Source organism: Jaculus jaculus, chromosome 9 (genome assembly GCF_020740685.1).
Source record: "Jaculus jaculus isolate mJacJac1 chromosome 9, mJacJac1.mat.Y.cur, whole genome shotgun sequence".
NCBI lineage: Eukaryota > Metazoa > Chordata > Mammalia > Rodentia > Dipodidae > Jaculus > Jaculus jaculus.
The window spans coordinates 111,054,482-111,075,040 of record NC_059110.1 but is presented as its reverse complement, the minus strand read 5'-3'; the positions used below and the strand labels follow the sequence as shown (position 1 = coordinate 111,075,040).

At 48.4% G+C, this 20,559-nt stretch overlaps 1 protein-coding gene and 2 non-coding genes across 4 annotated transcripts; 1 reads left to right on the top strand and 2 right to left on the bottom strand.

Moving 5' to 3' along the window:
• Window positions 1-8,024: 8,024 nt before the first annotated feature.
• On the bottom strand, window positions 8,025-8,158 carry LOC123463850. Its single transcript, XR_006639222.1, has one exon. It is a non-coding gene; the product is annotated as a small nucleolar RNA SNORA5 (small nucleolar RNA).
• A 2,915-nt stretch (window positions 8,159-11,073) lies between these two features.
• On the bottom strand, window positions 11,074-15,376 carry Rpl19 (ribosomal protein L19). 2 transcript variants are annotated; one of them, XM_004655485.3, is made up of 6 exons: window positions 15,328-15,376; window positions 14,392-14,498; window positions 13,319-13,441; window positions 12,154-12,274; window positions 11,551-11,661; window positions 11,074-11,275 (listed from the first exon to the last, which is right to left on the bottom strand). In XM_004655485.3, the coding sequence occupies exons 1-6, from the start codon at window positions 15,330-15,332 to the stop codon at window positions 11,152-11,154; spliced, it is 591 nt and encodes a 196-aa protein (XP_004655542.1). In that variant the 5' UTR covers window positions 15,333-15,376; the 3' UTR covers window positions 11,074-11,151. The 2 variants fall into 2 exon arrangements, with proteins under 2 accessions (XP_004655542.1, XP_045014182.1); XM_045158247.1 differs by lacking the exon at window positions 15,328-15,376 and adding an exon at window positions 15,263-15,284.
• LOC123463862 lies at window positions 11,878-12,015 on the top strand. The gene has a single exon (XR_006639233.1). It is a non-coding gene; the product is annotated as a small nucleolar RNA SNORA43 (small nucleolar RNA).
• Window positions 15,377-20,559: the final 5,183 nt, after the last annotated feature.

The following is a 20,559-nucleotide window of genomic DNA, read 5'->3' as shown; positions in this document are numbered from 1 at the left end:
GGGGAGGCGGGGCGAGCGTGCAGGGCCGGTGTCTCCTCACCCCCTTCCACGCAGGCAGCCTGAGGAGGACCGAGTGACGCGGAAAGGACCCGAGGAAAGGCGGGGGGTGGACGGGTGTCAGGACGCCGAGGGGGCGGGGAGGGACGCTGCGGTCACTTTCCGGCTCGATGCGCACCTGAGTCGCGCAGGGGACGGACGCACAGCGAAGACTGGGCCTGAGATCAGCCCTCCAGACCGAGATGCTGGCCACGGGACAGTCATGGACACTGGGGCCCTGAGATGACTCAGCCGCGCTTGGCATGGGGGGCCCCCGGCGCGCCACCCACCTGCTCCAGCCTCGCGGCCTCCTTCCCGCCCGGCCCTGCCGCGTCACCAGCGAGCCGAGCACGTCCCGGGCTATTTATAGGCGCCGGGTAGCGAGCACGAGGTGGCTGCGGGGGTGCCAGGGCAGCGGCGGTGCTGGCTGCAGAGGGCGGGGTCCACTTCTCCAGACATGGACCCTCTTCTCCACTGGGGCCTGGGTTCCAGCCCTCACCTTCTGGGCTAGGTAGGCCATTTGGGACCAGCCTGTGGCGCCCCCCCCTTCTTTGGGGTCGTTTCACCCAGGGAAGAAGGACCTAGAGGTGGGGACAGAGGAAGAGGGGCAGCCTGATTTTAGTATTCTTGGCCCTGGAAGAGGAAGAAAGGGTCACCCACCTTGTCCACAGGCTTACTTTATTTTTAAGTTTTTTGAGGTAGGGTCTCGCTCTAGCCCAGACTGACCTGAAATTCACTATGTAGTCTCAGAGTGGCCTCAAACTCACAGCGATCCTCATCTGCCTCCAGAATGCTAGGATCAAAGGCTTGTGCCACCACACTGGCCTGTCCATAGGCTTAACATTTTTTTCTATTTGTTTATTTTTTTCTTTTCTTTTATTAACAACTTCCATGATTATAAAAAATACCCCATGGTAATACCCTCCCTCCCCCACTTACCCCTTTGAAACTCCATTCCCCATCATACCCCCTCCCCATCTTAATCAGTCTCTTACTTTTGAGGTCATGATCTTTTCCTCCTCTTATGATGGTCTTATGCAGGTAGTGTCAGGCACTGTGAGACCATGGATATCCAGGCCATTTTGTGTCTGGAGGGAGCATGTTCTATGGAGTCCTGACCTTCCTTTGCCTCTTACATTCTTTCCACCACCTCTTCCACATTAGACCCTGAGCCTTGGAAGGTGTGACACAGATATTGCAGTACTGAGCACTGCGGTCATTTCTTTCCATCACCATGATACCTTCTGAGTCGTCCCAAGGTCACTGCCATCTGAAAAGAGAAGATTCTCTACCAAAAGTGAGAGTAGCATTAGTATAAGGGTGTGAACAGTAACAGAAGTGCTTACTGGGCAGTTTGATAAGCATAGTATATACATTTAGCCAGACAACAGCAGACATTACACCCCTAGGGCTCATGACTACCCATGTTTTAAGTTTTTAGTATCAGGGATATATTCCCTCCCATGGAGCAGGCCTCCAGTCCAATTAGAGGGCAGTTGGGTTCCCCCATAACAGATGTGCCACTATTGTGCCCATTGGCTCATTTGGCCTGGCTGGCCAAATATAAGGCTTGCAGTGTCCACTGCTGAGTATCTTCACTGGTGATTTCTCTTTCTCCCGTTGAACTGCATGCAGAATGGCTTCTTCCAGCTTTCTGTCAGCTGGTCTACATGGAGGTTATCAGCTCAGATCCAGCAGGATTTCTCTGTGGCCTTGCACCCAAGTATATGGAGTCTTCAGCAATATTTTCTATTTATTTGCAAGCAGAGAGAAGAGAGACAGAATGGGCATGCCAGGGCCTCCAGCTACTGCAAATGAACTCCATAGGCTTTTGATTTTGTGTCTTGCTATGAGCCCAAGTGGACTTCCAACACAACAGCCCTCTTCCTTCAGCCTTCTAAATGCTGGGATTATGGGTGTAAGCCACCATACCTAGATCTGAAGGGCTATAGGGAGAGGAACTACTTAGCTCAAGCAAGCCTAGAATATGTAATTCTCCTGCCTTAGCCTCTTGAGTAGCTGAACTTCCAGGTGTCTGCCGCCACTACCTTTAAGAGAGGAGCACACATAACTAGACTCCTGCTGAGCCCAGGGAAGCAGGCCAGGAGCTTCATGCTAGCTCATCCTCAATAACTCAAATTGCCTGCACGCTTTTAATCCCAGCACTAGTGAGGCAGAGGTAGGAGAAGCACTGTGAGTTCGAGGCCAACCTGAGACTATAGAGTGAGTTCCAGGTCAACCTGGGCTAGAGTGAGACCCTGCGTCAAAGTAAGTTGTGCTGAACCTTCTCAAAGATGAACACACTGAGGCACTGACATGGTGAGTGGTCTACCCAAGGCCACTCGCCTAAAGTCATCAAGCAGCCGATAGACAAGACTTCCCACTGCTCTGCCATGAGTCCCTCTATGCCTTAAACACATCGGGATGGAGACGGACAGTCTAAGATACTGGGCCAGGGGCTCCAGAAATGGAGATCTCTCCTCACTGGCAACAGCAAGAACCTTACAGCTAAGCCTTCTGCACACCCAGTACTTGCCACCAGCTGGCCTGGACCCCCTCCTCCCCCGTCTATTTGCCGCGCTATTGAGCAAAGCAGCTTTTCCGGGTGGCTGAGCCACTGACAGCAGGCTCACAGCCTAGGGGCTGGGGACAGCTGGTGTCCCCATCATAGCCCCTGCCCTCCTCTGTGCCTGCTCTTAGGAATCTGGACCATACACACTGGCCCGGGAATGCCCAGAAAGTTGCTGGCAGTGCCATCTCTGACCTCCACATGCCCTTCTCCCCCATCTCAGCCTGAGGTCACTTGGTATGCCCATATAGGGTTAAGGGTTACTTGGGTTTATGGGAAATATAGAAAGAAAAATAGAAGCCCTAGACAGGGAGGCCTTAATGGAAAGAAGGATGGGGGTAAATAGAGCAGTGAGCCCGTGTGCAAACTCGGCCACCTTGCTAGTGCATTCCCTTCTCTTCAGCCTTCGTTTCCCAGCTGCCCAGGATTGGACTGGGAACCTGCTGAGAGTGTAAGGAAAATAGCCATGTGCTTCCAGCCTCAGCTGCCTTCCTGTGCTTTTCTGGAGCTGCCCAGCGTGTTTGTCAGCCTCAGCGATGCCACTGGGAAGAAAGTCAAGCCAACTTTGCTTCTCTAGGCCCACTCCAGCTCACAGCTGGCGACAGCAGCTCCGCCCTGGCCTCAGCACCACGGCACTGCTCCGTGGACCCAGACCCGGCTCAGGCTGTACTAGCGTCTGCACAACACTGAGCTTTTGACCTCAGCGTTCTCATCCAGGAGCTGGGCTTGTTGAGGATGTCTTTACCTGGGAGACTGAACTTGGAAAGTTGTACAAAGTTATATGATGACTGTCATATGCTTCTTGTTGATTTAAATTTATTTATTTATTTATTTATTTATTTTTTTTGGTTTTTCGAGGTAGGGTCTCACTCTGGCTCAGGCTGACCTGGAATTCACTATGTAGTCTCAGGGTGGCCTCGAACTCACAGCGATCCTCCTACCTCTGCCTCCCGAGTGCTGGGATTAAAGGCGTGCACCACCACGCCCGACAAATTTTTTATTTACAAGGAGACAGAGAGAGAGAATGGGCGTGCCAGGTCCTCTGCCTGCTGCAAATGAACTCCAGATGCGTGTGCCACCTTGTATATATGGCTGTATGTGGGGACTGGTGAATCAAACTCTGGGTCATTAGGCTTCCCAGGCAAGTGCTTCAACTGCTGAGCTCTCTCTCCAGCTCCTTTATTTGTATTGTGTATGGGGCATGCTAATGTCTCTTACCTCTGCAAATGAATGCCAGATGCTTGCACCAGTTTTACCTGGACTCTAAGGAATTGAACCCAAGCCAGCAAGCTTTTGCAAGCAAGCATCTCCAACCTCTGAGCCATCTTCTCAGTCCCTCTGATTTTCTTTTGTTTTGAAGCAAGGTCTCACCCTAGCCCAGGTTGACATAGAAATCATTCTGTAGCCCAGGCTGGCCTTAAACTCACAACAATCCTACCTCATGCTGGAGGGCTTAATGCTGAGATTAAATGCATTAAGTCATCATTCCCTGAGCTTTTTTTTTTTTTTTTTTTGAGATAGAACTGTTAATATTTTATTTTTATTTATTTGAGAGAGGGAAAGGCAGAGTGAGACAGAATGGGTGCATCAGGGCCTCAAGCCACTGCAAGCGAACTCCAGATGAATAACCCCCCTTGTGCATCTGGCTTATGTGGGTCCTGGAGAATTGAACTGAGATCCTTTTGCTTTGCAGACAAATGCCTTAACTGCTAAGCCAACTCTCCAGCCCCAATTTAGGGATTCTTTATGCTTGAGGCTCCCTGGAAATTAGACTTTCAGGCATTGTCCTGTGAATGGGTTGAAGGCCTGTGATGGAAAAAAAAAATGTTCCCTCCAAGGCTCAAGTTCAAAAAGAAGTGGCATGGGGGGGGAGCAGGGAGATGGTTCAGTGGTAAGAGCACTTGTGTAAACATGCGGACTTGAGTTATATCCCCAGTACCCACAGGAACAGCCAGGTATGACCATTCATGCCTGTAGTCCAGCACTGAGGGGACTGGAGACAGGATCGTTGGTGCTTGCTGGTCAGCTAGTGTAACCAAAAAAAATGGTGATTTCCTGGTTCAGTGAGACTCCATCTCAAGGAAAGAAAGCTGAAGAGTGATAGGACACCTGACATCCTTCTCTGGCTTCCACGTGTACACAAACAGCATATGCATCTGCACTTACGTGTGCGTAACCCCTCCCTCCCCCAGCCAAACGAAACAAGTGACATGGCAATTGGGTGTTCAGTGGTAGAGCTCTTACCACGCATGGGTGAACAAGAGAATGATGAAATACAATGCTTCTTGTTTTCTCCACTTTCCAAAGAAACTCAACCTGCTAACCAATCAAACAAAAAACCCCAGCGTGCCAGGCATGGCGCTGCACATCTTTAATCACAGCACTTAGAAGGCTCAACTCTGTGAGTTCAAGGCCAGCCTGAGACTACATAAAAATTCTTCCAGGTCAGCCTAGGCTGGAGTGAAACTCTACCTACAAAAAGGGGGAGCAGGGCATGGTGGCGCATGCCTTTAATCCCAGCACTTGGGAGGCAGAGGTAGGATGATCGCCATGAATTCGAGGCCGCCCTGAGACTACATAGTGAATTCCAGGTCAGCCTGGGCTGAGCAAGACCCTACTCGAGAAACCGAAAGACAAAAAAAAAAAAAAAAAAAGGGCTGGAGAGATAGCTTACTGGTTAAGGCACCTTTGAAGCTTAAGGACCCAGGTTTGATTCCCCAGTACCCAAATAATCCAGATGCATAAGGTAGGTTGTGCATGTGTTTGGAATTCGTTGCAGTGGCCGGGTGCCAAGGTGCACCCATTCTCTATACGCCTTTGTCTCACAAGAAAAAAAAAAAAGGCTGGAGAGATGGCTTAGCGTTTAAGGCAAAGCCAAAGGATCCCTGTTTGATTCTCCAGGACCCACGTTAAGCCAGACGCACAAAGGGGGGACAGCGCATGCGTCTGGAGTTCATTTGCAGTGGCTAGAGGCCCTGGCGCGCCCTTTCTCTCTCAAATAAAATTAAAAACAGAAACAGTGCCCCAGTGAATCCAGAGTACACTAGTCACCTGCAGGGAAACAGCACCACCTTCTGGTCCAAGGTGGAACCGGCCCGGAGAGGACCATGCTCTTCCTGTCATTTTTCTACCTGGAGTAGACAGGGTGAGCTTGTTTCTAACATCCTTCCCTTCTGATCCTAGCTGGAGATTTGTGTGTGCCATGCTGGGAGCTTGGCCAAGGCCATTTGTCTTTCAGGCTCCTCACTTGGAATGGCAGCATCAAGAGCCCAAGGATAACAAAGTGCACACAGGCAGCTACAGGGGACACGTGAATCAAATCAGTGTTCTCTTGCCCTGGGCTCTGAAACAGCTGGGAGTGGGGTGGGGCAGTCTGGGCCTGAGGAGATGGCACAGTGGTTAAAGGCATCTGCTTGCAAAGTCCATCAGCCAGGGTTTGTTTCCCCAGTACCCATGTAAAGTCAGATGTACAAAGTGGTACATATACCTGAATTTGTTTGCAGGGGAAAAAGGTCCTGGTGCACCCATTCTTTCCCTCTGCTTGAAAGCTATATATATGGGTTTAATCCCAGTACTGGGGAGGCTAAGGCAGGGTGAATTGTAGAAGAGCCCGGGCTGGGGGAGGGAGGTTGGCTGAAGAGATGGTTTAGAGGTTAAGAAGTTTGCCTGCAAAGCCTCTAAGGACGCAGGTTCAACGCCCTACATAAGCCAGATGATTGTGGCACGTGTGTCTGGAATTCATTTGCAGTGGCTAGAGGTCCTGGTACACCCTTTCTCTCTCAACCTTTTTTTTTTTTTTTTTGGTTTCTCGAGGTAGGGTCTCATTCTATCATCTCAGGGTGGCCTTGAACTCATGGCAATCCTCCTACCTCTGCCTCCCGAGTGCTGGGATTAAAGGCGTGCGCCACCACGCCCGGCTCAACCTATTTTTTAAAAGAACAAAAAACTATATACATATATGAGAAACATTCAAAGTCTGAGAAAATGGCTCAACTGCCAAAGGCATCTGCTTGAAAAGCCAGTTTGCCAGGGTTCAATTCCCTAACCACCCACTTAAATCCATAGTGCATTCCAAGTCAACCAGGACTTTACCCAATTTTTAGGGTGTCTTGGGATGATTCTTTTATTTGCAAGCAGAAAGAGAATGGGCAGGCTAGGGGCTCTAGCCACTCCAAGTGGTCCTCTAAATGCATGTGCCCTTTGGTGTATCTGGCTTATGTAAGTACTGAAGAATCAAACCTAGGTCTTTAGGTTTCACAGGCAACCACCATAACCATGAGGCCATCCCTCCAGCCCACGCCACCCAGCCACTGCAAAGGAAGTCCTGGATGCATGTGCCACTTTGTGCATCTGGCTTTTGTGGGTCCTGACCTAGGTCCTTTGGCTTTGCAGGCAAGCACCTTAACTGTTAAGCCATCTCTCCAACCCCCGGCCCACTTTCTTTCTTTTTTTTTTTTTTAAAAATTTATTTGAGAGCGACAGACACAGGGAGAAAGACAGATAGAGGAAGAGAGAGAGAATGGGCGCGCCAGGGCTTCCAGCCTCTGCAAACGAAATCCAGACGCGTGCGCCCCCTTGTGCATCTGGCTAACGTGGGACCTGGGGAACCGAGCCTCGAACCGGGGTCCTTAGGCTTCACAGGCAAGCGCGTAACCGCTAAGCCATCTCTCCAGCCCCAGCCCACTTTCTTTTTGTAGGGGGGATTTGAGGTAGGGTCTAGCTCTAGCCCAGGTTGACCTGGATCTCACTGTATAGTCTCAGGCTGGCCTGAAACTCACACAGACCCTATCTGACCTTATTTCTGCCTCCTGCTATTAAAGGCATGTCCAGGTGCATGCACCATTTTGTGCATCTAGTTTTATGTGTCAGCAAGTGCCTTTAAAGGCTGAGCAATCTCTCCAGCCCGCTTTTTTAAGTAAAAAACGCAAATGAGGGATGGAGGGATGATTTATCGGTTAAGGCATTTGCCTGCCAAAGCCAAAGGACCCACGTTAGCCAGGTGCACTAGGGGGCACACCCATTGTCTCCCTCTGTCAAATTCTTTTAGAAATGTGAAAAGGGGGCTGGAGGGATGGCTTAGCAGTTAAAGTGTTTGCTTGCAAAGCCAAAGGACCCTGGTTCAATTCACCAGGACCAATGTTAGCCAGATGTACAAAGGGGCACACACATCTAGAGTTCGTTTGCAATGGCTAGAAGCCCTGGCATGCTCATTCTTTCTCTGTCAAATAAAAACCACACAAATGAGTGCTTTGCTTCCCTAATTAAAGCAGTAGTTCTCATCTGAGACCTACAGACAATCCTGGTTCAGCCAGTCGTTGTGACCCGGGTTTGGTGAAAGTTGAGTTTGAGATGGAGTACACTTAAGGCAATTAGCTAGAGAGGTCAATGGCTACACACTGACCCACCCTACCTAGGGGCTTGGTGTCTGTGACCAAATGTATCCCTGAGCCCAAGCAAGGGGAACAGGGCCCATGAGTCACAGTGTTTCTATGGCAGCCTTCTGGGCCAGTGTCTGCCATTGGTAGGGCAGGCACTGAATTTGACACAGCTGCAGTTTCTCTTTTTGGCTTGTTGACATAGCACCTCTCTCTAGCCCAGGCATCCATTATGTAGTCTCAGGCTGACTTCAAACTCACATTGATCCTACCTGGCCTTCCAAGTGCTGGTATTAAAGGCTTGGCCACCATGTCAGGCCAATCTGGTTTTATTTTTTCGGTTTTTCAGGGCAGGGTCTCACTCCAGCTCAGGCTGACCTAGAACTCACTGTGGGCTCAGACTCACAGCAATCCTCCTACCTCTGCCTCCCGAGTGCTGGGATGGGTTAAAGGCAAGCACCACCACGCCTGGCTTTCCAAACTGTTTTTTTTTTTTCCTTTCTTTCTTTTTGGTTTTACAAGGTAGTCTCACTTTAGCTCAGGCTGACCTGGGAGTCTCACGGTGGCCTCGAACTCACAGTGATCCTCCTACCTCTGCCTCCCGAGTGACCAAACTGGTTTTTTAAGATGGAGTCTAACTCTAGCCAGGCTGACCAGAAACTCATTCTGTAGTCCCAGGTTGGCCACAAACTCGATTTTCTTGTCTCCCAAATGCTGGGATTAGAAGGCATGCATAACCATGACAGGCCCCTTACCTCAATAAACACGAGGGAACCGGAAATAGCTTAGCATCCTTTGACCATGAAGCCAAAGGACCCCGGTTCGAACCCCAGGGACGCATGCAAGCCCGAGACAATACGGGGTGCTCGTGTGTGCTACGGCACCTGGTATGCCCATTCCCTGTATCTGTCCCTTTCTTTAGCTGGGTGTGGTGGTGCACACCTTTAATCCCAGCACTCGGGAGGCAGAAGTAGGATTGCTGTGAGTTCGAGGCCACCCTGAGACTCCATAGTGACTTCCAGGTCAGCCTGGGCTAGAGTGAGACCCTACCTCAAAAAAACCAAAAATAAATAAATAATGAAAAGAGGGCTGGAGCCTGGTGTGGTAGTACTTGCCTTTAATCTCAGCACTATGGAGGCAGAAAGGATTGCCGTGAGTTTGAGGCGACCCTGAGACTATATGGAAAAACACAAAAAAAATGAATACAACAAAAAAGGGCTGGAGAGATGGCTTAATATGTTAGATGTCTGCCTGAGCTTAGGTAGCCAGGTTTAATTCCCCAGCACCCACATAAACCAGATGCACAAGGTGGTGCATGTGTCTGGAGTTCCTTTGCAATGGAGGCCCTGATGCACCCATTCTCTCTACCTACTTCACTCAAATTAAGGTTGACTTTCATAATGTGCCTGTATTCTAATGCTTGAGTTTTGTGTAACTCACAGCAGAGTTAAACCAAAGTTAAAAAGGGGGGGAGGGGCTGAGAAATGGCTTAGCGGTTAAGTGCTTGCCTGTGAAGCCTAAGAACCCCAGTTCAAGGCTTGATCCCACAGGATCCACATTAGCCAGATGCGCAGGAGGTGCACGCTTCTGGAGTTCGTTTCAGTGGCTGGAAGCCCTGGTGCGCCCATTCTCTCTCTGCCTCTTTCTCTGTCGCTCTTAAGTAAATAAAAATTCAAAAAAAAAAAAAAAAAAAAGCAAAAGGGTTTTAGGTGTGGCAACTCAACATTTGTAACCTCAGCAACTCAAGGCTCAGGTGATGCAGGTTCAAGGTCAGACAAGGCTACAATGTGACCCTGTTTCAAAAACAAAAACTTAAAGGGTAGGGAAAAGGTTTAGAAACTGGGTTACTCAAAATTCAATAGCTTCAGGTGGATGTGTTGGCACATGCCTTTAATTCCAGCACTCGGGAGGCAGAGGTAGGAGGATTGCTGTGAGTTCAAGGCCACCCTGAAACTACATAGTGAATCCCAGGTCAGCCTGGAAAAAACAAAATTAAGAGGTGCTCCCCTTGGCTAAAACTGCTCCCAGTGCTCAACCCAAGACCACTTTCAGGTGCCATCCCTTAGCTCCTATAGAAGTTTTGGCTTTTCTGTGCCAAGACAGTCTCAACCCGTGGCAATACAGCCTTAGTTCACTCTTGAGTGCTAGGGCTACACAAACATACTACTTTGTTTCTTCAAACTGCTTCATTGTTAAGTCCAGGCTGGGTTCAAACTTGTAACAACCCTATTGCTTGCTTCTAGTGCTAGAATTACAGGAATTGGGCCACCGCACCCATTTTAAAAGGGGCAGCTTTGTCAGGTGTGGTTGCCCACACCTTTAATCCCAGCACTCAGGAGGAAGAGGTAGGAGGATCGCTGTGAATTCGAGGCCACCCTGAGAATAGAGTGAATTCCAGGTCGGCCTGGGATAGAGTGAGATCTTACCTCAAAAACAAACAAAAAGAAGGGTGTGTGTGTGGCAGTTTAAAAGCATGGTATTTGAAGCCATTCCTTACATCCTTTTTCAAGGAAGGGTCTCACCCTAACCTAGATGGATCTGACACGCACTGTAGTACCAAGCAGGCACTGAACTCATGCAGATTCTCCTAGCTCAGCCTCATGAGTGCTAGCATTAAAGGAACGCACCATCATGCCCTGTCCCACTACATTCCTTTTAAGTTAGCCCACACCCCATTAAAACAAAGTAAACTGGACTGGGAAGAGGGTTCATAGGAGTCCAAACCCAACTCCACATAAAAAGCCAGAAGCTCCTGACAAGCACACCAGGAATGAGACTGTCTCGAATGAGATGAACAGACGAGGACTAAGCTGCATGTTCTCTGGCCTAAACATGTTTGCGCACACAGGCAAAGAGACCTCTCCTGTGGGGTGTGGTGGCACATGCCTGTAACCCAGGAGAATCACCGAGTTCAAGGCCAGCTGGACACTAATTCCAGTTCAGTGTGGGCTAGAGCAACAACCTACCTTAAAAAATGGCCTTAGTGGAAGGAATAAGAAGATCCCCCTGAAAAGCACCTGCATCCCAGCGTGGGCAGCCCTGGACCCTCGTGCTGCTCTCACTGGGCACCCAGAAAGTCCAAGCAAGAGGGGCAACAGATAAAGGCTTATTTTATTTCAATGATCTGTGCAACTGACCACCGAGGCCACTATGTACAGGCAGAGGGAAGCTTCACTTCTTGGTCTCTTCCTCCTTGGACAAAGTCTTGATGATCTCTTCCTTCTTGGCCTGGAGGCGCTCCTCACGGCGCTTGCGGGCTTCCTTGGTCTTAGACCTGCGGGCCTCAGCTTGGTCACTGGGAAAAGATGGTCAGATGGTTAATTTTGTGAGAAATGAGCTGCTGGGGAGACAAGAAAAGTCAGGCTTTCAAGCCCTCTGAGCCTGAGGAACAAGAGTTCCTGCAATAGTGAGGGTGGTGCCAAGGGCACCATAGGACAAAGGAACACATGCCTATAACAACTGCCATGTTCCCATCTGACAAATCAACATTCAGGTAGCAGCACACCGTCCATGTCAGAAGCAGTTAAAATAGCTGCCACATGACAGAAGACCAACAGCTCAGAAACTTACGCCAGGAGCTTCTTGCGGGCCTTATCTGCCTTCAGCTTGTGAATGTGCTCCATGAGAATGCGCTTGTTTTTGAACACATTGCCCTTCACCTTCAGGTACAGGCTGTGGTACCTGCAGCACGCAAACAAGACTGGTTACCAACAGGATCTAAGGCTCATCTCTGTGACCTAAGGTTGTAGAAGTCGTTCCTGCTTTTGCAGCAAGGACTACGCTTATAAACTAAGGCTTCTTATCCACACAGAACTTGACTGCCAAGGCAGTCCAATTCTTGGGTTATGCTGATGATATAGAGAGGCATGAAAAGGCAAACCAAACTGTCCTCTCGATGCTGACCTGGACCTGCCAGCACCACAGGCACAGCCATTCTGCTCTGCTAGTGACATCAGGGCAAAGAGCAAGAGACTAATTCTACGCTCAGTGTTCAGAAGCCAGTGAGCACTAAGAATGGTGGACACCCTGACATTTTGCGGGGGGGGGGGGGGGGGAGTCAAACCAAAATGGGACAACTCCCTTGGAAAGACTTCCTATCCAAGGCCACTGAGATCTGTACATACTAAGCAATTCAAAAGGTAAATCTTGGGGTGTCAAAGAGGGCAGATTTACATGTGACGGTCAATCTTCTTAGATTCACGGTATCTCCTGAGCAGCCTGCGCAGGATCCGCATCCTCCTCATCCAGGTCACCTTCTCGGGCATTCGAGCATTGGCAGTACCCTTCCGCTTACCTGGGGTGGTAGTGATTAGGAATCAGATGTTATCCACTCAGCAGCTCAAGCCCACTATACCTTATTAGTTTCAAGTCAGTCACTAGAGCCAACTGTGGTCTACTTTATCTTGCATTCACTCATTTTCCTTAACAAATTACATCAATTACTACCCCCATTTTTATTGAGGTAGTGTCTCGCTCTAGCCAAGGCTGAGCTGGAATTCACCATGTAGTCTCAGGGTAGGCCTGAACTCATGGTGATCCTCCTTCCTCTGCCTCCCAAGAGCTGGGATTAAAGGTGAACCTCACACCACCTTGAGGACAGTATCAAGACTACTTTTAAAATTGAGCTCATCCAGACACAGCATCCAAAGTGCACTCCTGGACTTTCTGCAACTAGGATATAACAACACACCCCTTCGTGATGTGATGTTAATGGCTTTGAATGTAGTGTGACCTTTATCTGCTTGGAAAGTGGTTTAACTATTTTTTTTTCAAGTATTCAGCAGATACAGGTAATAAATGTAGGAATTTAATGTGACATCTTTCTCCAATACTCACAACTCCAATGGTGATGATGCCTTTAACCCCAGCACTTGGGAGGCAGAAGCAGGAGGATCAGAGTTTGAGGCCAGTCTGGGCTAGAGTGAGACCCCATCTCAAAGAAAAAACAAACAAGCAAACTAAAAACAGATCAAGTACCATGCATTAAAACGGGACCTGAAAGAATTGTGAGGGTGAGTGCACATGCTGAGATCTTCCTCACCTGCTTGCCACCTTTTCTTCCTTAAAAGACAGGGTCTCTTGCTGACCCAGGTCTAAACAACTTGGCCAGCAAGTCTTGGGGACCCGTTTCTTTACTCTTGGTGCTGAGATTACAGACTGCAACACCATGCCCAGCTTTTACATGGGTACTAGGAACCCAAATTCAGGTCCTCATGTTCATACAGCAAACATTTCACCCACGGAGCCATCTCCCCAGTCCCGTGGGCCGTAAGCATACTAAGATGTGCTCCTCTGTGCTGCCTCATTCCACTGGTAGAGAAAATAGGACCATTCTTACCTATGCCCATGTGCCTGCCCTTCCGGCGTGCCAAGGTGTTTTTCCGGCATCGAGCCCGGGAATGGACAGTTACAGGCTTGCGGATGATCAGCCCATCTTTGATCAGCTTCCGGATCTGCTGACCTGGGAAAACATAATACACTTGGTCAGTTAGCAGGGGTCCAGCCACAATCTGGAACTGGGCAGGAAGACTTTGTTCACATTCTTGGTATAGTAGTCTTACAAGCAAATATATACATACTCATAACCCACTCAGCATCCCTAATATCGTGTAATGTGGGTGCTTTGGAACTTTGTCGTACTGTCATCTGCTATGAAAATCCAAAGCTAACTGAAGTCTTGAAATGCTGAATAGTCAGTGTAACCTCTATCCCATTCTTTAGGCAAGTATCAGGAAAGGGACTCTCTACTGTCTTTTTTACAACATTATTTTTTTTTGAGGTAAGGTCTCACTCCCGTCCAGGCTGACCTATAATTCACTATGGAGGCTCAGGGTGGCCTCTAACTCAAGGTGATCCTCTTAACTCTGCCTCCCGAGTGCTGGGACTAAAGGCATGCGCCACCATGCCCGGCTTAGAACTTTTTTATTAACTTATTTTTGACAATGAAAATGAGCATGCCAGGGCCTATTTTGCTGCAACTCCAGATAACATGGGCCACTTTGTGCACCTAGCTTACATCTTGAGTCCAGAGGAATTGAACCTGGATCCTTTGGCTTTGCAGGCAACTGCTAAGCCTTCTCTCCAGTCCTGTGTTTTTAAAAAATTTTTTTTTGAGAGAAAGAGGCAAATTCCAAACACATGCACCACTCTGTGCACATGGTTTTAAGTAGGTGCTGGGGAACTCAAACCCAGGCCATTAGGCTTTGTAACAAGTGCCTCTTAACTCACTGAGTCAGGGCTCTAGCCCGTTTTTTTATTTTTTTGACTCCTCCATTTCCTACTCCCCCCAACTATGAGCTTTCCCAGGTCTACAAAAGATAAGCACAACTGTAAACCGTACCAACACTCAACCTCATCAGGACAAAGTCAAAGGTGGGGTGAAAAGAAGGGCCAGAGATCACAAGTACTCACGGGAGTTGGCATTGGCGATTTCATTGGTCTCGTTGGGGTCCAACCAGACCTTCTTTTTGCCACAGCGGAGGACACTAGAGGCAAGCCTCTTCTGAAGCCTGAGCATACTAAACACACAGCAAACATTGTAAGGCGCTGGAAACCACTTGTGAAACTAATCTTATGGTCAAAATACAAAAACACGTATTTACTAAGGACAATTTTTTTTGGTCACCTCTCATCTTCCCTAGTAAGAATCACCTCCAAACCAAGTTCATTAAAACCTTGGCAGGTTACAATGGGACAAAAAGTCAAGTCCAAGCCATGCCTTAACCGATTTAGGCCTTGTTCCTCCTGAGAATAAACTAAATTGGGATGAAAAGGAGGACTTTATGCTATTTCGGGTGTTGAGCTGTACTAAGTACTGAAGGTCAAATAAAATCTGGGACCAATGGACCGGGACTGTATCATGACCTGGCTATCCAGGAGGGCGGACAGTCCTTAGGTTTCTGGAACCGTCTTCTCACAGCATTAAATAAACTCCATCCAGCCATTCGCTCTACCCAACGGGGAGGAGGGGGACCTGGGGCCTCTCTCCCGGGAGGGCGTCAGAGGCCTGGACACGCCCGAGGCGTGCCTCACGTCCCCATGGCACAAGGATCTACAGGGGCTTCCCAGGCGCCTCGGTCAAGGCCTCGTCCCCGTCGCGGCCCGCCTTGACCCCGACTGCAGCGCGGCGGCGCCCGCCCAGCAGCGCCTCGGCCGGCCGCACCCCCACCCCGCGAGGCCCAGCGAGCTCCGCTCTAGACCCCGAGGCTCCGGGAGCCGCCGCCCCGGAACGGTCCCTCTTTCCTCTCCCAGACTCGGGGTCCCGATGTCGACCCTCGCTAACCTGCGCCGGCCCGGGCCCGACCCCGATCCCGACCCCGCTCGGCCCCGAGAGCCGCGAGCGCTCACCTCATGGCTGCCGCCGCAGCAGCGAAAGGAAAGAGTCCGCCCGGCGCCGGGCTTCTCCCATTACCCGCGGCGGGGAGAGCCCACACCCCGCTCCGCTCCCGTCCCTCCGCCTACGTGGGCCTTTCGTCTTCCGCAGGTTTTAGAACCGCTTCTGTCCCTCCTAAATATGTGCGGCATTCGAAGCTGAACGTCTGTAATCGGTTTGAAACTTTAAAAAACACAGAAAATAGACCCCCTCCGGGGACTAAATGGTTTAGTCCCACTTCCTTGGAGACATGCGCAGTCGGGGTACGGGGTCACGTGGGCATCTGGGTGGCCGGAAGTCTTGGTGAGTCGCGCAGGCGGAGTGGAGGAGCCTCGCTTCTAGTGCGTTGCCCTTCGCCCGAGGGTTGCGGGCAAGCTTGCTTTATTAGGCACAAAAAAATAAATAAAAATTTGTGAGTGGAGCCATAGAGAATAGGGACGACCGAGAACAAACAAGATACCGTATTCACTCTCGTAGAGTAGGAGCGCCACGGGGCAAACTAGATCACCGAATCAGGTTTCAAGTTTAAGGTCCTTAATCATTTGGTGACTCCAATTTCTTTCTCTGTAAATGGAAGTAATTTTAGTACTTTTTTTTGGGGTGGGGGGTTAGGGGAGCTCGAGGGGGTTCTACCTCAGGCTGACCTGGAACTCACTATGTAGTCTCAGGCTGGCCTCGAACTCACACTGATGCTCTTCTACTTCTGCCTCCCGAGTGCTGGGATTAAAAGGCGTGCACCACCATGCCCAGCTTGTAATTTTAGTATTTTCTATCAAGCTGTGAAAACACCAGTTTAATTTAGCAAAGAAAGGCACTAGCAGCAAGTTCTTTTTGTTTTGTTTTGTTTTGTTTCCGAGGTAGGGTCTCGCCCATGCTGACCTGTAACAAACTCTGCAGTCCAAAACTGTCCTTGAACTCACAGCGACAGCAAGCTCTTGAAGGAAGGGCGGGAACATGTCTTGTTTGGCTTATTTTGTGCTGCAGCTTGGCAGGTAGTAACCACATCTGGGAAATGCTGCATTGGCCAAGAGTATGAATAATTGCCAAAAGTGGGGTAAAAAAGAATGCAGTGGCTTTGGGCAGTGTAGAAAGAAAAAACAAAACACAAAACCAAGGAGGGTGTCCTGGGGTTCAGGAAACATATTGGTCCAGGTGTGATAGCACCCGTCTGTAATTCCACCACCACCCAGAAGGTGGAAGAATGACCGGGTGTAGTGCCACATGCCTTTAATCACAGCACTTGGGAGACAGGTAGGTGGAACGCTATGAGTTCAAAGCCACCCTGAGAATACAGAGTGAATTTCAGGTCAGTCTGGGTTAGAGCAAGACCCTCCCTCAAAAAAAAAAAAAAAAAAAAAAGCAAGCGGAAGAAGGAATATCAGAAGTTACTCATGGTTACATAGCAAGTTTCTCTCACACACAAAAAGTCTTAGCTTGGTTCATGCCTTTTCTTTGAGGTAGAGTCTCACTCTAGCCCAGACTGACCTGGAACTCACGATTTAGTCTCAGGGTGCCTCAAATTTACGACAGTCCTCCTACCTCTGCTTCCTGAGTGCTGGGATTAAAGGCATGTACCACCATGCCTGGCAGGGAGCCATTTAATTTTACTTTCTATTATTATTATTTATCAGAGAGAGAGAATTGGCTCTCCAGGGCCTCCAGCCACTGCAATTGAACTCCAGACGTGTGCGCCATCTAATTTGCATATGCAGCCTTGTGCGCTTGCATCACCTTGTGCATTGTGCATCTGGTTTACTGGGACTTGGAGAGTCGAATGTGAGTCATTAGGCTTCACAGGCAAGCAAGCGCCTTACCTGCCAAGCCAGCACGAGCCTTTTCTTTTTTCTTTTTTTTTTTTTAATTTAATTTATTTATTTGAGAGCGACAGACACAGAGAGAAAGACAGATAGAGGGAGAGAGAGAATGGGCGCGCCAGGGCTTCCAGCCTCTGCAAACGAACTCCAGATGCGTGCGCCCCCTTGTGCATCTGGCTAACGTGGGACCTGGGGAACCGAGCCTCGAACCGGGGTCCTTAGGCTTCACAGGCAAGCGCTTAACCGCTAAGCCATCTCTCCAGCCCACGAGCCTTTTCTTATTGAGGTAGGGTCTCACTCTAGCCCAGGCTGACCTGGAATCCACAATGTAATCTCAGGCTGGCCTTAAACTCACCGGAATCCTCCTACCTCGGCCTCCCGAATGCTGGGATTAAATGTGTGTCACCACACCCGACACTTGCTTATCTTGCTTTTACTTTATTTTATTTATTTGAGAGAAGGAGGCAGACAGAGAGAATTGGCACACCAGGGCCTCTAGACACTTCAAATGAACTCCAGATGCATGCACCACCTTGTGCATCTAACTTAGATGGGACCTAGGGAATTGAACACCTGGGTCATTTGGGTTTGCAAACAAGCACTTAAACACTAAGCCATTTCTCCAGTCTGCTGCTTCTTGTTGTTGTTTTAAGTATTTATTCATTTGGGAGAGAGAATGAATGGGCACACCAGGGTTTTCTGCCAGTGTAAACAAACTCCAAATGCATGTACTATTTTGTGCATCTAGTTTTATGTGGGTACTGGGAAATTGAATCAAGGTCCTCAGGCTTTACCAGCAAATATCTTTAACCAGTGAGCCATCTTTCCAGTTGCTTATCTTGCTTTTTTTTTTTTTTTTTTTTTTTTTGAGGCAGGGTCTCATTCTAGTCCAGGTTGACCTGGGATTCACTGTGTAATCTCAGAGTGACCTCAAATTTACTGCCTCTTGTCTCTGCCTCCTGAGTGCTGAGATTAAAGGTGTGCGCCACCATGCCTGGCTCCAACAGACTTGTATGTGGGAGAGTGAGAGCTGCTGATGCCCTCACATGTCCATTCTCTCTGTCTCTTTTCTCTCTATCTCTGTTTGCTTTCAAATAAATACTTTTTTTTTTTTATTTTTTAAATAAAAAAAAAGGAGCCCATGATGGTGGCACATACCTTTAATCCCAGCACTAGGGAGGCAGAGGTAGGAGGATCACCATGAGTTTGAGGCCAGTTTGAGATTACATAATGAATTCCAGGTCAGCCTGGGGTAGAGCTAGACCCTACCTAGAAAAGACCGCCCCCCCCCAAAAAAAAGAGAGAGAGAAAAGCTAACATTTATATCTCTCACATATATCAACTGCTTTAAAGTCCTCAATTTAGAACCGATTGAAAACCTAGATTATTCCAATTGCAAAGGCCATATTTCCTTGTCATACAAGGCTTTTCTTTTTGTTTTTTAGTCCTCACTTGACATGTGGGAACTCTACCCAGCCGTGTTCATGGAAGGACAGGGCTTCATCCTGAAAAAGAATGTCATTCACTTATCGTAACCCAGGGTGTGGAAAAGTCTGCATACCACCAGTCTACTAACCAGTAGAACACAGCAAGCCAGCTGTTTTGTTGGGACATGGACTTGGGCAAGTTCTCATCTCTGTGGAGCAGGGAAAGGGGTGGAGTGGAGGATAAACCGACTTCCTTATCATGACTGACTCCTACACTGCTCCTAATAGCACCTCTACAACTTCCGCCATTTTATTTTCCTTTTAGAGGCGGGGTCTTGTTCTAGCTCAAGCTGACCTGGAATTCACTATGTAGTCTCAGGCTGGCCCTGAAATCGCAGCAATCCTTCTACCTCTGCCTCCCAAGTGCTAGGATTAAAGGTGTGTGCCATCACACCCCATGCCTGGGCTCACCTGTCTTTTTTTGTGGTTTTATATGAGTTTTTGGTTGTTCCCTCCCCAGAGGCAGGGCTTCACTCTAGTGCAGGCTGACCTGAAATTCACTTTGTAGTCTCACAGCGATCCTCCTACTTCTGCCTCTCGAGTGCTGGGATTAAAGGCAGGTGCCACCATGCTTGGCTTTATGAGGTTTTTGCTTTTCTCTTTTCTTAAAAATTTTTTTTTTTGTGTGTGTGGGCTGGAGAGATGGCTTAACTGTTAAGGTGCTTGCCTACAAAACCAATGGACCTTGGTTTGATTCCCCAGTACCCACATAATCCAGATGCAAAGGTGGTAGGTACAAGCATCTGGAGTTTGTTTGCAGTGGCTGGAAGCCCTGGTGCCCATTCTCTCTCTCTCTCTCTGCCTCTTTCCCTCTCTCAGATAAATAAATAAAAATAAAATATTAAAAAAATTAAAATATAGCTGGGCGTGGTGGAGCATGCCTTTAATCCCAGCACTCGGGAGGCAGAGGTAGGAGGATCACTGTGAGTTTGAAGCCACCCTGAGACTACATAGTGAATTCCAGGTCAGCTTAGGCTAGAGCAAGACCCTACATCAAAAAACTTTTTTAAAAAATATATAAAATGTATATATATTTTATATATGTATGTATGTATGTATGTGTATATGTGTGTATGTATATATATACATATATATGTACATACACATATAAATATATATATATGTATATATTTGTGGGCTGGAGAGATGGTTTAGTGGTCAAGGCAGTTGCTTGCGAAACCTAAGAACTCATGTTCTAATCTCCAGGTCCCATGTAAGCCAGATACACAGTGACTCAAACATGTAATATCACACATGTTCACAAGGGGGTGAACATATCTGGAGTTTGTTTGCAGAGGTGAAGGTTCTGGTGCACCCATTCTCTCTCTCCTCTCTGCCTCTGTCTCTCTCAAAAAAGGAAAAATAACAACAACAACAAAATATATGTATGTCTTTATGAGCCAAGCATGGTGGTGCATGCCTTTTATCCCAGCACTTGGGAGGCAGAGGTAGGATCACCATGAATTCGAGGTTACTCTGAGATTACAGAGTGAATTCCAGGTCAGCCTGGGCTATAGAGAGACCTTACCTCAACAAAAACAAAATACATATTTTGGGGGGGCAGTGCTGGGAAGATGGCTTAGCAGTTAAGGCATTTGCCTGCAAAGCCGAAAGATCCATTCAATTTCTTAGGACCTACCCAAGCTAGATGCACAAAGTGGCACATGTGTCTGGAGTTCGTTTGCAGAGGCTAAAAGCCTGGACACAACCATTCTCTTTCTTTATCTGTCTGTTTCTCGCTCTGTCGAATAAATAAATAATGAAATATTAAAAATTTTACTTGAGAGAGAGAGACACAGAAAGAAGTAGAGAATATGGTTGCACCAGGGCCTCCTACATTATCTCCATTGTTTCCTAGAGATGGTGGGTTTTGTTTTGTTTTGTTTTATGTTTTTGTTTTTCAAGG